The sequence below is a fragment of the Phaethon aethereus genome (genome assembly GCF_964289735.1).
Source record: "Phaethon aethereus genome assembly, chromosome: 8".
In the NCBI taxonomy this organism is placed as follows: Eukaryota; Metazoa; Chordata; class Aves; order Phaethontiformes; family Phaethontidae; genus Phaethon; species Phaethon aethereus.
In genome coordinates this window covers 10,279,984-10,294,635 of record NC_138584.1, presented here as the reverse complement: position 1 = coordinate 10,294,635, position 14,652 = coordinate 10,279,984, and the positions used below count along the sequence as shown (strand labels likewise).

Genomic DNA, 14,652 nt, shown 5'->3' with positions numbered 1-14,652 from the left:
TAGCCTACAGAAGGCTGATATGGCAATTAAGATTTATATTTTATATTTTATTTGGACTCATGAGTCTTCTGCATAGTTTTGGAAAAACAGGTTTGTTTACATAATATTTGAACATTTAGGCACGTTTTGATGCATACTGAAAGAGTGTTTCTCGTGATTTTAAGAGTTTTTAAAAATCTTATAGGTGGTCTTTTAAAAATTATGCTCTGAAATACCTTTTAAGGGTAGTGGCTGAAAAATGTAATTACATATCTGGCTATAAATTTAAAAAAATTGTTTGCCTTCCTGCATCTCACTTTGAGTTAATGTTTTAAGTGTAAGAGAAAGCATTCTGGAAGAATAAAGACTGTATCAAGTTTGTTAAAAGTTGTAAGGGCAGGCAAGGATATAAAACACAAACTTATAATTAAGTTTCACACAAACTGGAAGTCTGCCAGACTCTAGAGCCTAGCCAATGGACACAGGAACTAAATTCCTCTGAAAATCGAGTCAGATATTTTATGAAGACACTAAACAGGGTTTTTGGTGATCCCCCCGAGTATCACCTCCCCCTGACGCTGCCTAAATTTGGCGTCTTAATTCTTCCTTGATCTCTAATACAGAATTATGTGAAAAGATCTAGACAATGGTATTGTCTAATTTTCTACAGCTAGTCCTATATAATTTTAATATGCATTTTTCTTGCTTTTTCAATTTTGTCTAAAGTGTGCCCCACACTCTAACTTTGAAAGAAATGGGAGTATTTGCGAGGTCATTTTAATCTATGAACGGTCATAAAGGATTGGCATGGTTTATTCTTGTGTAAGTTATACCAGGGTCCCACATGGGACACATGCCCGTTTTCAGGTTATCTGTGATAGAGAAGGAATTGAAAGGATATTATTTCCATAACAGTACTCAACTTCTATTTAAAAAAAAAGAAATAATCAGTAATTATAAAACTCATATGAGTTGCTAATGAAATTGCTTTGTTTCTCACTTTCTTGTACAGTACATAAAGTCAAATTCTTGAGAATTTTATGTCTTTACTTACTTTTACCTTTTTATTTACTAGGCATAAGGGTTTTTTCCAAAAGAACCATTTTGAACTACAAGTCTAGTGTAATTCACCATGAAATCTAGTATAATTTAACCTCATCAAGCTTTCTGTTTTAAGCCTACTTTAAAAATATTTATTCTGTGTGTGTTTGGTGAATATTATGCCAAAGAAAGTATCTGAAGTAATTTTATAATCTTCATTATTCCTCACAAGAATTACATAATAAGGCAAAATTGTCCCCAGTCTTCCCTATTCTTAAATTATTACCTTAAAGAAACTTTAAAATGGGAGACTGGGTATATGTGTATTATTGTAACTGTTAAATTTATCCAATGTCCTGAGCACAAGTGATCTGTGGTGGAAAGGTCCTTTTATCTTTGCAGTTCTATAAACCCTAAGTGACATGGATCATTTTAAATCCCATTCACATACTTCAGTGTTAGATTCTGTTAATCCCCATCTACTTCAGTGTTGAGCAGTTTGCAGGAGAGGGGCCAGAGCTGCCTGAATGTTCATATTTTGAAGCTTGTACCCTAATGGATTCTTAGCCTAAACACACCAAAGATTTCTGTTAGCTGTTAGATAGTGGCAGAGTTATAGAATTTTAAATGTTATCGATATTTAAATAGGACTTAGCCAAAGAAGCACAATAGAAGTCCTAAACTTTAAAAGTTCAGTTTTTAAAACAGGACTACATATGTTTAACTCTTCTATGTTTGTATCTCTAAAGTAAAATTTAGAGCTGTGCTCTGGGAATGTTCAGACTGACATGCTGTAAATATATCTGGTAAGAAGCTGAATACTAGCAAATATACAGCAATAATAAGGCCATTGAATGCCACCATCTGAAAGGACACTATCAAGTACTACCCTTCCTGCTTTCTAACTCCACCTTCATATCCTTTCAAAATAAAACTGTTTCTGTTGTCTTTACACTCCATGGCTTGAAAACAGCTGTTATAGGTGTAGTTTTCAAGTTGACATGTATCTATCATATTCATATTACTGCATGTGGACATGAAACATGATTTCCAGCGTTTGTGATTGTACTGTTAAAAATAACCCGACATCAATGGTGTCAGTGCAGTTCTCAGACTAAAAACCCTAACTCTTTGTTATTTCTTGTCTTTTCTGTCCTACAGTAGAAAAAAATGTTGTAGGGTTTTGACAAAACAGTGGCTTAAAAATAGTTGGTAACTATTAGTTACCAATTAGTTGGTAACCTTTTTCTTTTAAAATCCAGTCTGTCTGGAAGGCACTCTAGGAAAATACTAAAATGGAATTTGGAGCATATTTACTTGATAATGTCCTTTTTAAAGTTCTTTCATGATTGTGCCTTTTATATATTCCGAATAATGGCTTTTTCTCTAGTTCAGTTGATTATTCAGAAAACATTAAGGTCTATATCTTCCAAAGGGCTTCATGGTTTTGGGTGCCCAACAAGAAACAGACTACAAAAGGACTCGTTTTTCAGAAAAACGAGCGCTATCTTTGCTGTTTGGGTGACCAGAATTACTAGTCATTCCTGGAAAAAATGACCTACTAGTTCTTTGGCGTTCTTTTGTTTGCAGATAACTCTACTAGTTAGTGTTTTTACCTGCTGGTCAGGCTGGATCATTGCCAGTTGACAGTGAAAGAAAGTAGGAAAGCTTATGTGCTAGATACATAGTTTTTATTTTTTTAATACCACAACCTATAATTCTTATGGCTTTACATCTATTTAAAATTCGTATATAGCAAAGTAAATTTTCATGGACTGGTACTTCATTCGGTAGGTGGAAGTAGCTGGTCTCTGCTTGATTGAGGACAGTTCCTCTTAAGAGGACTGAAGTTGAAGGGCAGAGATTTACACCTCACAGCTGCATGGGTCAAAACTCCTTAGGCGTCTGGTACCTCCATTTTAATATGTATATGTATTCATCCAAGAGTGCATGTCCTGTTGATCTGGAGGGCACTTTTACAATAAAGGCTATGTTTTATCTGGCAGTCATTGACTCAGTTGACCGTTTGTTGCCAAAGAATGAAGAAGCGGGTCTCTCTTAAAAACACCTCTAAAGAACACATTGCAAAAAGTTGGTCCTTTCCACATGCTGACCTTTGGGAAGAAGAGTCGAGTCCATGTTGATACTCTAAATTGCTACATGGTTCTGAGAACTTACTGCACTCGTTCTAACATTGAATTCTGTATTTTTTGATAAACAGATTTCTCGTTGTTGTCTGGGTTACTGCCCATAATTCTTTAAGTGAATTTTATGTTCAGTTTATTTATTTATATTGGAATTTCCTCTGAGCACTGACACTTTTCCTACGGAGGTATGGCTCTCATGGGTTCTTTTTATGCTGAACATGAGTAATTACAATGATGATGTCTCTTCTGTAAGACTGTGGTTTCCTTAAAAATGTAGTGCTACTTTAGTCTGGGTTATTATTTGTGTAGGTATTTTAAAAGATGAGTCATGCCAGAACACAATGAGAAAAGATTTGTTTGGTATCATCAAACAGCTAAGCTTATTTCCCTAGTAACGAGTGTGAAAGAACATCCGGAACTCAAGAAGGCTTCAAAGGAATTGCCTCCTAACGTGCTTGATCAAACATGAAATGTGTTACAGAGTGCTAAGGTATAAGTGATCCTTGAGTTTTTAAATTTAAAATAATTGCTGTGTAGAAGTTCGTGAATGTAGAATTACGAATGAATTCTGAGAAGGCTGTTGCAGATGGAGTTTTTTTCCCCCCACGAAAACAGTAAGAGGCGAGAATTTTTTCGACATTCAGCGTACATGCGTAACTGACCCAGATGGCATGTTCTCCATAGGACTGAAGCTTAATGGAAATAGAGTGCGTTTATCTGTAGGTCCTTGTGACTACTGTCACATGTGATCTTTTTCTACACTGTCATCCCACAGTGCTTTGGTTGTTTTATCATATGCATTGAAGAACGACACTGGCAGAATATAATGCAGGGCAGTCACTTTGCTTAAGCCTGTAAGGGTCTTTTTCACGGTTCATAGGAAATGCTTTGGTTTAAAAGGAGTTGATGGAGTAAAGGTAACAATGGCAAAAATTTTTGAATCCCCCATAACCATTTTGATCATGTTTAAATGTTGGTCCTTTTATACGAAAGAATAAGGTGAAATAATATTTTGTCACTGGTATATGAGATAACGTGTTTTAAATGTGATCTGTATAGGTTGATATTTTAGATGGAAGTCTTTAAGTAAAGTTGTCTTTTAGGGGAAATTCTTTGCTGTAAGGAAAAGCTAGGAAGTATACTGTAAATGTAGAAGTACTCAGTCCTATGTGTAATTCTGTTTGTTATGGAAAAGTAAAGTTCTTTTGTCTTAACATTGCTTGCTTCACAGGATTTCTTGCAGGGGTGCTTGCGCTAAGTTTTGATTTCTGCCCCTTTGTTTTTAAACATCAGGGAAACACAGTATTCTAATTAGTTTTAAAGCTCATGAAAGATAAACAGATCAGGCAAATATTTTTCATCAAATTTGTGTGCATCACATTCTACGTTTTATTTTAAAATATTTTGTAAATTAAATATATTTAGAAAAATAGTTTCCTTTTGCTTGATTGATTTTTTTTTTTTTTTTTTTTTTTTGTAATATAGGAAGAGCTTTTTAGCATGGGGCTTTGCTAAATCCGGGTTTTTTTGTTTTTTTGTTTTTTTAATTTTGAAGCCTCCCTCAAGCTACCCAGCGCTAAGCCTAAGGCCACCTCCCCTTCCCCAGTCCAGGCCGCGCACTCGGAAGCTTCACGCGCGGTGGCTGGAGGAGGCCAGCTGACTGCGTGGGGCCGGGGGCCGGGGCCACTCCCTCCCGCCGCCGCACGGCGGCGCCCCCCTCCTGCCCCGGCGAGGTCGGGCGATTTAAATAAAACGCCCAGCGCTAATTGGCGGGGAAGTGAGGGGGCGGGGCGGGGCGTCCCGCGCGGGGATTGGCAGGGGTGCCGGGTTTGAACGGGCGGGCGGGGGCGCGGCGGTTGGTGTGGCGGCGGTGGCGGCGCGCTGGTTGTGTGGAGAGTTGGAGCCCGTCCTGCTCCTGGGTTCTGCCCCGGGCATGGCCGCGGGTTTCTTCGCTGGAGCGGCGGTGTGGGAGCTGAGCTCCGCCGCCAGCCCTAGGCGGCGGCGCTGGGCCGCCCGGCGGGGCGAGGAAGACGCGGACCAAGGCCCCGCTGTACTGGTTCTGAGCCACTTCTCCCGGCCGCCGTTCCTCAGCTTCGGCAGCCTGCGTGTCGGCGCGACCCGCACGCGTCTCCTGGGCATCGACAACCCCAACGCGGAGGACGCCGAGGTGGTCGTCGACCGCTTCCCCGCTTCTGCCAGGGGCTTTAGCATTGAGCACCGCCGCTTTTCTGTGCAGGTAGCGGGCAGGGGCGGGGCGCGGGGGCCGCGAAGCTGCGGCAGGGAGCGGGGAGGGGTGGTTGGGTGTGCTCGAGTGTGGAGGGGACCCCGCGCCGTGCCCTGCGGTTGCCAGGACGCTCCCCGCCTGAGCCGCTCGCTCTTCGGCGGCAGAGAACGTCCCTCCGCCGGCGTGACGAGTGTTACGAGTTTGGGACGTAATCCTCCCCCGGGAGATGTCACGTGTCACCTGGGCGCGTAGAGCTATGTTTTTAGGTAGCCGGTACCCTGAAAGCTGCACCCCCGCTGTGGGTGGTGGTGGTGGGTGCTGTGTTCGTGCCTCACGGGAGGGCAATTCTGGAGCTCTAGATGGCGGGATTAGGCCTCTCGGGGCCGGGGGGCTGTCACAGGCTTAAGGAAGCAGTAAATCCTGGCTCAGCAGGGTTTGGTTTTATGTTGCAGTTAAGGTGGAAAAAAAAAAATATTGTTTTCTGGGAATGTAGTTTTAGCGACGGATGAATAAGAGGTGTTTAAAAAGTGACGTCTCAAAAAGTTGGAGGACATCAGTTTAGGGGAAAAGGCTGAGGAAAGCTTGTCGTGAAGAGGATTCCAATTCACTGTAATGCATGTTGGTAACACAATAGAGAGCAGAGCAGGCTTAATCTAGGAATAAGTCTTTACAATTCCCAGGGGATTATAAACTATGGTTCATCCGATCAATGCTGATTTTTAAAAGAACAATTTAGACAAACATGTATCTATAGTCATCTAGACTCTCCAGAGTCTCTGTAAGAGGAAAATCTCTGAGATCTCTTGCCACAATGTGCTTATAAAAACAGACAAGAGTCTCACTGTGAAGTATTTGAATAACAAGTTCCTACAGTAATTAATGAATGCTAGCCATTGTTGACCAGCTTTACGGTATAAATCAAATGCTTGAGAGATTTGTCATTTTCATGGTCGATTTGATTTTTGTCTTGAGATGTAACCATTCTTTGGTCTATTAGTATTGATATCAGCAGAGCACCAAAATGATTTGGTGGAGATCACTGTGCATGAAGAATCTTTGTATAGATCACACATAGATAGCTCCACGACTTCCTTGTTCATTCGCAGTGTCTTAATTTTTCTTCAATGAACTTGTGTGTCAGAACTCATCTTTGCAGGTCATTTGACTAAAAAAAAAAAAGTGACAGCTTTATTTAGAGTCAGCTAAGGTCCTAAAAATTAACCTCTGATTGTTAGTCCAAATATAATTCTCTGAAAATTACTTTAGAGGACTTATTTGGTTAATGTGTGCAAAAAATTACATTATTTCATATACTTACCCTTACTCAAATCTTGTCCTTTCTACTATGTATTATATTTATATGTGTTTTTATATATAATATAAATATTATATATAGATATTATATATTTATATGTGTTCTTGCTTGCTTTGATTAGTTTCATTAAGAAGTAATATGCCCTTTTCGTAAGACAACATTTTTGATAGAGGTTGCTTAAATTTACATGTCGGAGGGGAAAATTTACATTTAAACATTTAACAATTGTTTATCACTTCATGCTGTATACAGCTTCTCATTTGATTTGATTGCCCTTTGATATTACATAAGTATACCTAAGTGCTAGATATTAAACATTTCTTTTTCTCCAATAGTCAGGACAAAGAATCTTTGTTTCTGTAACATGGACACCACTAGAAGAAGGAAAAGTCAGAGAACTGGTAACTTTTATTATTAATGGCATTGTAAAACATCAAGCTGTGCTCCTGGGTGTTGCTGAGCAGCCTGTGAAGAAAAAGGTGAGTGCGTTTATGTGTCTTAATTCTATTACTTTGACATAGCTGACACAAATACTGTTTTTATTAGTAGAAAGCTCAATGAAGGAGAATGAAAAATTGATAAGTTTCCCATTCTGTGGGAATGCCCATTGTCTTCAAATTTTTTCAGCTGGGTTGGAAAGTAGGTACTGGTACATTACAGCTTAGAGAATAAAATTAAAACATGACCAAAACCACTGTTTTCAAGCCTGGAAATAACTTACGGTGAATTTTGGACTAGGTGTTCTTTTTATGTTATTTTTAGACTTCGAATGAATACACTAGTAATGTTCATTTTACACATAAAAATATGTAATGCTAACTTCTATTTATGGTTCTTTTTCAGAAGAGTCTTTGGGATACTATAAAAAAGAAAAACTCTTCAGAAAAATCAGCTTCAATAAAAGTTAAAAAAAGTACTTCAAAAGTCAAAAACGTTAATAAAACCTTTCAAGTTTCCCAGAAGGTGGATAGACTTAGGAGCCCACTCCAACCCTGTGAAAATCAGAACACAATGCAAAATAGTATATCCCCAGGAAATGACTCTTTTGTGGGCTCAGAAAATAAATTGCCAATATCTCCTATTGCACCAACGCTAGAGGAACATTGCAATACTGTTTGCACACCGCTTGCAATGAGAAGATCTACTACATTCTCAGATATTGCTGCCGCTGTAAATGAGGAGTTATTGCCTGAAATAGATAGCTGTAATGTCAAAAAATCTGATAATGAGCACAATGAATTAAAATCTGAAAGTGCATACAGTTCTATTGGCTTAGCACAACTGCCCATTTCAAACAATGACGTAATTCTTAATTGTACACTTTCACCAGTTTGCACTCCAGAACAATCAGCATCTGTGCCTGTTTTAAGTACAAGGAGAATTTTAAGTCCAGATTCTTTTGTAAATGACAGTTATCAAGTGGAAATAGATATAATAGAGCAGTCTGTTCCAATTTTGTCACCTGATCAGTTTGTGAAAGACAGCTTGTCAGATAAACAATCAAAGACTCCTAAGCTTGAGGCAGCTTTAATATCGTCTGCTACAGAGACTTACGTTGTAAAGAAATTCCTACCCTCAAAATGGAAAAAAAATGGAGATGTAGAGACAAAAACACATGTTCATATAGAACAAAACTTAAATGAAGTCTTTGAGAAGCATAATGTAGAATCACAGGTAGTTCATTATGACAAACCCAAAGAAAATCACTTCAGTTTTCCTTCTACAGAGGAATTTCAGACTCACCATTCTTCTCGGAGAGAGCAACCAAAAAAGCGTCCAGTTCTTTCTGCCACTGTCATCAAAAATAAGCCTGATGCTGCTGAAGAAAAGAGAATGGAAAACCTCCAGCCAAAATCTAAAAAATGCCTTAGTAAAGCGATAATGGAATGTGCTAATGTGGTACCTGTACATACAAAAGCAGAAATATCAAAACACCTTCCAGTTATAGGTCCCATTTCAGCTGAAAATAAGTGTCACAATGACAAAGTAAATTCATATACTGGATCAACTTCTTTGTGTCGTAAGAGGAAAAGTGAAATATATGTAGAAAATAGTAGAGTTACAGCTCCGGCGTATGTGGAAGAAGTGGAAAGAAAAAGAACTCTTACATCTAGTGTGGACAATAAAATGCATATTACTGTGAGGCCATCAGCCTTCAAATCGACAAACCGAGAGAGAGTAGGGCAGAGAAAGAAAGCTGGTGAGCAAATATTTCCTTCATTTAGCACTTTCTGGAAGATGCTTTTGATTATGAAAGTTAAATATCAAATGGAACTGTCTAGCAACAGTGGGGAATATTTCATGTTTCTGAAATGTATGCCTTTGCAATTTGTTAGATATTATCTGCATTTTAAAAATTTGAAAACTAGGTCAGAGTTTTGGCTATGTAACTGGCTTCAAATTTACTTTATTCTTTTGTAAACCTGTTTAATGACAGTAACAGGAAAAGTATCTGGCAGTTCTCAAGTGGAGCCCTTGTTATGTAATTCAAATTTACTAGAAACTTACTCGCTGCATGGGATTTACCATGTCTACACTTACCATTGTGAATATTTGACTCCATTGCTGTTGTCCTTTGTTTTCAAACATGTAGTTCTCATATCTCATTCACTCTGTGTGCTTCTTACTGTCTGTAATTAGCTTATTGTCAGCCTTGGGTAGATCTTTCTGCCTTTACAGCTTGACAGTACTTTTTTGCTTGAAGATCAGAAGTTAACTTCTCGTATTTCAATGTATTCTGAGTTTTCTAAATGTTCCCGTTCCCAAGTATGCTCTAGAAGAGAAAAAGAATGAGGCTCTGTAACTGAAAGAAGCATTTAATTTGCAGAATCTTCATGCAGTCCCTGCAATATAACTAACAGGAAAAATTCATCATGGCTTTTAGATCAAAATAACATACACTGCTTTATTCAGTTCAAATGATCTGTTTGATTTGGAGCTTTCAGTAACACACATTGATTTTGGGCTTTTTAAGATAGTCTACACAAAAGCATAACACAACAATGTTAGTGTGCAGCTGGAAAAGCTGTGTTATCTACCAGGTTGTTTCTATTCATCTACTGGGATACGGATAGATGGGCTGGACAAGGAAGTATTCCGTGAGCCCAAAATGACTTTGGTGTCTCTTAATCCTAGTTGTGAAATGCAAAAATGATGACAGCTTTGAGTTACGTTCTTCTTGAAAATTTTTCCTGCGAAATATAACCTGTTATTCTTTTAATTGCATAGGCATCGTCTCTGGGTTTCACAAAGAAAAATCGTTATTTCACTACTAAAAGTTAACTTAGAAAAGCCCATCATTAATTTAATCCATTTAAGATCCAATTTTAAAATTATCAGAATGTATTTAAAATTTATTAGAAGTGCATGAGAGATTCGAATGAATTCTTCACTTCTCTAGAACCGAATGCTCTATGAAAAACTTCAGCTAAGCAGGAAAGTGCAGCCTGTAATTTATATTCTCTCTTTTCTTGCTTCTTGTCGGGTAGTGTCAGGCAGCAACTATAGTCCATCTGCAACAGCATACTTTTTTAATCCTTCATTTGGTGTCAATGTAACAAAATGATTGTGTTAAAAGTGTGTATTTTTATATGTTGAGGAAGCCTAGATCTCCATTTTTTCCATGTGTTTTATTTTAAGTCCTTCTATCACTATGTGGTGGATAATAGTTATTAGCTAATGCCTTGATGCCTAAACTTAACACAAGTTGGGCTGCTCTGAAATGAGTATCAATATAGCATGCCATCAAACTGTGGGAAGAGGCCAGTCAAGGTTATACCTCTTACCCCTGATGCTTACAGGAATACATACTTTCACATGTTCTAATGAATATTTTTACCAATTAGCTTAGTGTTTCTATCCATCTGATAATGAATTGTAAACAGTATATTTCCTTAGTGTATGGAATAACTGTGAAATACGATAGCTCTTATTTACTCTTAACTGTTTTTCCCTTTTGATTGTAGTCAAACTGCTTTGCTTAACCTTCTCCATCAACAGGAGATAACTGGTATTTTGTATGGGTTCATGGGGAATTACTCCAGTTCCACACTTTATAAGTGATATAAACCTTTATACATTAACATTCACTGACATATTTATTGCTGATATTTGTGTTAACGCCTATAGGTTCTTCACTTCAGAAAGCATCTAAAACTACCAACAGAATTAGTAAACCCATTCCTGGATTGGCTCAGTCTCACCTAATGTTTGTGAAACCACTGAAAACAGGTAGGCAGACTTCTGGTATTTAGTGAAACAGTATACACTGAACTGAATGTCACAATTACTGTACTGCTGGTAGTTGGTAAGACCCAACTGATTAGAGTTGAGATGAAATTGAAGATTGTACCTACAATGAATCAATGTTTATTAGAAAAATATATGCAAACTTTCATGTTCCATTTTGACTACTTGTAAGAAAATTGGTTGCAACACAAGGCCAGTTGAAGGTAAATGTTACTTGCCTCCAGTTTTTCCTGTAAGTGTAAAAGCTACATTAAAGGTATATTCCCAGCTGACTGATGGTTATCAGTGAAATGCCTCTTCCATGTCTGATAACATCTTAATACAACAACAGAATACCTAAGAAGAGAAAATTTCTTACCGAAAAGATACTGATTTTGCAGAGCTAGTAATACTATGTTGACCTGATCAGAAAAACGCATCTATAAAATGATTCTTTCTGGATGTAATCCAACTCAACTTGGTTTTGCCCCAAGATGTGCATTGCAGACAGCCTAGGTTCTAGAAATATTGTCTTTGTTCTACTGCTTTAATAACTTCATGTGGCTGATTTTGTGGCTAATCTTTATTTAATGGTGGGTGATCTGCAAGTCACTGAAGATTCTAACAATCTGCTTTTTTCTGCTATAGTGCTAAATGGAATGTCAAACATTAATCCTTTCCACAATGAAATGCATATTGGTTATCAGAGACTTACATTTTTTATTTTTTTTAAAGTCATCCCTAGACACCCAATGCCTTTTGCTGCTAAAAACATGTTTTATGATGAGCGTTGGAAGGAGAAGCAGCAACGAGGTTTCACCTGGTGGTTAAATTTTGTACTTACCCCTGATGACTTCAATGTAAAAACAAACACCTCACAAGGTAAGAGTACATGAATTTTCACTTTGTCTTTTAATGTTCTTAAACATTATATAATGTGCTTTGTTAACGTTAATGAATAGTAGTACTAGCTTAACACTAGTCCCAACTTCTCACTTTAGTTTGTGTAAGATTAAGCTCTTGGGTAAGAGGAGATTTTTTGGGTTTTCATTTTTCTGTATCACTTGGGTTTTCCTTTTGAGCCTCTGACTTAGCACTGTGATGATCATAAACCAAGTATTTGGTAATGTGTTTCAGTGGTGGTTATGCAAGAAAATATGAAATATGCTAAACAAAAGCAGGTCTCGCATTGGAGACAGTGCTGCCCATCCCAGTAGAATTTTATAACTACCTAACCCTTTTCAGAGTCATATTTTCCCCTTGTGATAAGTGTGGATAGTGCACTTGCTCACACCAAGCACAGCATACCACACACCTGAATGGGGACTGTGCTGTGCAATAAGAAACACACAATGGAATGTGTGGATGCAGCACTTCTCAGTGGGTGTTGAGTGGGGAATCCCCACCTGCTGAAAAACATTATAGCTGTCACTACTAAAATGAAGGTAAAGTATTTTATCTCTATTTTTAGCTTCAATCTAAAAAATTGAAGATGGTACAATTAGTCTTAAGACTGAATTCCTCATGCTGCTTGCTTATGAAATAAGCGTTGTTATGTTAAATATTTGACTAATATGCATGTACTTGACAATATATGTTTAGTGCAACAGCTGATAAGCTTCTTGGGTGATAAAATCATTGGTCAGAAGGAGAATAACAAAATGTGAACTTAGAGAGGAGAAAATTAAATGAGGTGGGCGAAGCTACCTTTATTTGACATGTAAATGCATGTTTTTTGCGTGTGTTTAAACAGTAAATGCAGCTGCTCTTATCTTGGGAGAAGAGAACCATCATAAAACCAGTGTTCCTAAAGCACCAACGAAAGATGAAGCGTCTCTAAAAGCTTATACGGCTCATCGTAAGCTGAATAAGTTACGACGTGATGCTTGCCGTTTGTTTACATCCGAAGCAATGGTTAAAGCTATTAAGAAGCTGGAAGTTGAGATTGAATCTGGACGTTTGCTAGTTCGTAGAGACAGACACCTCTGGAAAGATGTAGGTAAGATTACTAAAACTTTGCATCCTCTCTTTTCTTGTGTGAATAATCCTTTCTCTACTCATTAAGTTGATTTGATCTAAAATTGGGTGATAGAAATTTTTGCTATATGAAATGTTTGCTGGATGTAATATTATATGATGCTCTCTTGCAGGAGAGAGGCAGAAAGTCCTTAACTGGCTTTTATCTTACAACCCTTTGTGGCTGCGTATAGGTCTGGAGGTAAGTGCAGAATTTATGGTCTATAATCAAAGTTTAAAGGACATCTAGCAATATTTTTTTATTAGGGGATGTCTCAGGTTTCTTTGTACTTTCTGTTTTAATAAACCAGGTAGGTTCAATTCAGTTATACCATGTTTAGGTCTCTTTTAAATTATTACAACACACTTGGTTTTAAAAAGTGCTTACCTTATTAGAAAGGAAAATATTTAATCAAGAAAAGTGAAAGTTAACTCCCTGACCAATAACACAAAAGCAGGTTCCTATCAGTTTCACTTTTTACTAAACTAGAGAAAAATGCACCTGTCTTAAGGAATTTCCGGATTGATTCCTCACATGTAGATGATCATACATGTTTTGAAATGAGCCTGGATATTCTGAAATTTAATTGGGTTTTATCCTTCAGTGACCGATTTGAAAAACTGTTTGATTTTTAGAGACTAATTACCATTTACTACTTCAGAGTTTCAGTAATGCATGTTGTTCAAAAAAATCCTCATAGTATTTGAGGTAATTTTTAATGGTTCTGCTTTTTTCCCCTTCTTTCATATTAGACTGTTTATGGAGAACTGATAGCTTTGGAGAGTAATAGTGATGTTACTGGTTTAGCACTATTTATCCTGAATCGATTGCTTTGGAACCCTGACATTGCAGCTGAATACAGGCATCCCACTGTGCCTCACCTTTACCGAGAAGGTAACTAGTACTTCCAGAAATGGGTTATTTTTTGCACTTAATTTTTGAACTAGCGCTTAATGAGTTCTATGTTTTTAGGTCATGAAGAAGCGTTGTCAAAATTCACACTGAAAAAATTGCTGTTGTTAGTTTGCTTTCTGGATTGTGCCAAACGGTCCAGAATGATTGACCATGACCCTTGCCTTTTTTGTAAGGATGCAGAGTTCAAGGTAAGAGAGCTGTGATTTGATGTCTCCCTCCAGTATTGTCCTAAAAGTCAATGTAGAATATGGGGTTTGTTTTTTTTTAGTTTTTTGTCTGACTGGACTTTTCTTTAACAAGTCTTGGCTGTTCAGCCTTTTGCATGAACATTCTTAACACATCATCTCACAGTCATGTTAAGGAATTCCCAAGAAAATTTTTAGGTGTTGGTCCTGTGGGAAGGATACCATTATCTTGTGTTATCTGGCTTCCCTCTCTAAATCTGATGTTCTGCACTCTTTTTTAGATATCACTGTAATGTACTGCAGCTGATCTTAAACTGCAAGTCAGTCTGATGGGCTTTTGTATTAGTTTTTTGTGTTATTTTCCTGTGATAAGACAGACTATGCAATATCTGGCATACAAAAGTTTTGATTGGGTTTGTACTATGTAGGCAGACAGACTGAGAAAAAAGTATTCCTGAATTTGGTGTGCTTTCAGTGACATGGTAGCCAGTTACGATGAAACTAAAGCTGTGTGAAACGGCTAAAAATAATAAAAAAAAAAAATTATAATTTTAGGTATTGGATAAGGAAATATGGAATGCAGTTTGGTGGACAAGGGATGA

General features: G+C 37.6%; 1 protein-coding gene across 1 annotated transcript in view; it reads left to right on the top strand.

The window, feature by feature from the left end:
• Positions 1-4,193: 4,193 nt before the first annotated feature.
• The window catches only part of ASPM (assembly factor for spindle microtubules), a gene marked incomplete at its 3' end in the record, with an annotated part of 31,666 nt that continues 21,207 nt past the window's right edge, over positions 4,194-14,652 (top strand). Inside the window, exons 1-9 of the mRNA XM_082003160.1 lie at positions 4,194-5,403; positions 7,042-7,185; positions 7,550-8,906; positions 10,835-10,936; positions 11,669-11,815; positions 12,687-12,932; positions 13,084-13,151; positions 13,703-13,844; positions 13,923-14,053. Of these exons, the coding sequence (XP_081859286.1) occupies positions 5,101-5,403; positions 7,042-7,185; positions 7,550-8,906; positions 10,835-10,936; positions 11,669-11,815; positions 12,687-12,932; positions 13,084-13,151; positions 13,703-13,844; positions 13,923-14,053 (2,640 nt within the window). The 5' untranslated portion in view covers positions 4,194-5,100. The remainder of the gene's footprint in view (positions 5,404-7,041; positions 7,186-7,549; positions 8,907-10,834; positions 10,937-11,668; positions 11,816-12,686; positions 12,933-13,083; positions 13,152-13,702; positions 13,845-13,922; positions 14,054-14,652) is intronic.